The sequence below is a fragment of the Phalaenopsis equestris genome, unplaced genomic scaffold, assembly GCF_001263595.1.
Source record: "Phalaenopsis equestris unplaced genomic scaffold, ASM126359v1 Scaffold201175, whole genome shotgun sequence".
Lineage (NCBI taxonomy): Eukaryota > Viridiplantae > Streptophyta > Magnoliopsida > Asparagales > Orchidaceae > Phalaenopsis > Phalaenopsis equestris.
The window spans coordinates 1-2,235 of record NW_018220954.1 but is presented as its reverse complement, the minus strand read 5'-3'; the positions used below and the strand labels follow the sequence as shown (position 1 = coordinate 2,235).

General features: G+C 37.9%; 1 protein-coding gene across 1 annotated transcript; it reads left to right on the top strand.

Annotated features, from left to right (window-relative positions):
- The first annotated feature begins 220 nt into the window (after positions 1–220).
- LOC110035983 (syntaxin-124-like) lies at positions 221–1,320 on the top strand. The gene has a single exon (XM_020740322.1). It carries the CDS (start codon positions 244–246, stop codon positions 1,174–1,176), a length of 933 nt encoding a protein of 310 aa, XP_020595981.1. The 5' UTR covers positions 221–243; the 3' UTR covers positions 1,177–1,320.
- The last annotated feature ends 915 nt before the right edge of the window (positions 1,321–2,235 follow it).

The following is a 2,235-nucleotide window of genomic DNA, read 5'->3' as shown; positions in this document are numbered from 1 at the left end:
AAAAAAAATTAAGATTCATTATAATTAAACTTTATTCAAAATATTTTAACTTAATTTTTTTTCAAAAATTAATACTATAATTTTGAAAACAAATGAGTGTAATTATCTTAATCACTAATAACCAAATACATCTAAAAATCTCCAAATTTTAATTTTAATTTTTTTTCCCATTCAAAACTCTCCCCCTTCTCCTTCAATCTCCCCCATTCCCATCCTCCCACCCCCCCACCACCACCGACGGCCATGAACGACCTCTTCGCCTGCAACTCCTTCAAGAAATACAACGACTTGAGGCTGCAGATCCACATAGATGACAATGACGCAGGAATCGCCGGCGGCGGGGTCGGCGGCCACGCCAATAATCTGGAGAAATTCTTCCAAGACATAGAGATCATGAAAGAAGAAATCAAATCCCTCGAACAACTCTACCGCCGCCTGCAAGATCTGAACGAAGAGACCAAATCCGCTCATAACGCCAAAACGATGAAATCTCTCCGCGCTCGAATGGACGCCGACACCGATCAAGTTCTCCGGCGAGCTAAATCCGTGAAACAGAAGCTCGAATCTCTCGATCGGGCTAATAAGGCTAATCGAAGCATTCATGGCTGCGAGCAGGGATCTTCTGTAGATCGAACCAGAACTTCCGTGGTAGCTGGGTTGGGGAAAAGGCTCAAGGATTTAATGGATGATTTCCAGTCTCTGCGAGCTCGCATGGCCGACGACTACAGGGAAATGGTGGGGAGAAGGTATTATACTGTTACCGGCGAGCAGGCGGATGAAGAAACCATTGAGATTCTGATATCGAGTGGTAAAGGAGAGAGCTTTTTCCAGAAGGCGATTCAGGAACAGGGGAAAGGTGAGATCTTGGACGCCATTAGCGAGATTCAGGAAAGGCATGATGCTGTGAAGGAGATAGAGAAGAGTTTGTTGGACCTGCATCAGGTGTTCTTGGACATGGCCGTCGTCGTCGAAGCTCAGGGGCAGCAAATTAACGACATTGAAAGCCATGTCGCACGTGCGAGCTCTTTTGTTAGGAGTGGAGTGGCTGAGCTCGAGCAGACTAAAGGTTATCAGAAGAGATCGAGAAAATGGTATTGTATGGCCTTCTTGCTTGGTACTGTGCTGGTAGTTCTTCTTCTTCTCCCTTTTATTACCGCTATCGTCAGATCTATGTGAGATGAGGAACATGGACAGGTTGGGTTTTATTTTGGAAGAGTTGCATACATACCACTTAATTCCTATGTATTTACACCATTTACATATTGGTGAGACCTAAAATTTCAATTTTTTACATATATACCACCTTACCTATGCATGAAAAGTGGCTATTTTTGATGTGATGTAAATGATTTGGGGTATAAATGTAAAAAGTGAAGTTTAAGATTGTAGGGGGAATCTGTTTGTGTTGTAGGGTTATGTTGTTCTTCTGCAGAGATGATAAACATAGCACTCAATTCTCATGGATTTATGTATCCCACACCTAAACTTTCATATTTACACACAGACTCAATTTTTTTTTGTATCACATCAAATATAGCACTAATTATCACTTTTTAATGGGTAAATCTACATTTTCATGCAGAGGTCTATGCTTGTAAATCCGGAAGTTCAGGAAGGAGATGCGTAAATCCGTAAGAATTAGGTGCTATGTATGTAAATTTTCCATTAATCAAAATATGAAATGAGTTAGAAAAGAGTGATATTTTCATAGAAAAACATGGTATTTGACTAACATCAATAAAATGATGTTTGGCTAGTGTGAACTCATTCACAGAATGATATAACTTCAATCAACATTAGTTATAATATAGTGGTGATACTATGGTTTCAAGTTTTATGATTTATTACAAATAATAATGCTGTATGCTTTGATATACTTTCATCATCAATCTATGAAATGCATAACAAATGTAGCTTTGTTAGCAATTCTTTCTTCACTCGCTCCTTAATCGATTGTTTTCTTTTGTACAACATTATTTCGGCTTGGTTGCGAAGCGGGATTAAATTGTCATTGAAGGAAGGATCAATTTATGTTTGAGGCTAAGATGGTGTACATTGGTTACCAGATAGGACTAACAATCTTATAAAATATTTAATATCTAATATAAATGACAATAATAATATCATTGATAATTTATCCAAGTTTAAAATGCATATATATTAAAATTTATTAGTCAAGCCTACACAACAAATGTTACAATACAATTAAGTTTAGTACCACAAATAAGTTAGCTC

What these genes read in the sequence shown, in the direction of transcription:
- LOC110035983 (XM_020740322.1), top strand. Translation starts at nt 244, where the DNA reads ATGAACGACCTCTTCGCCTGCAACTCCTTCAAGAAATACAACGACTTG.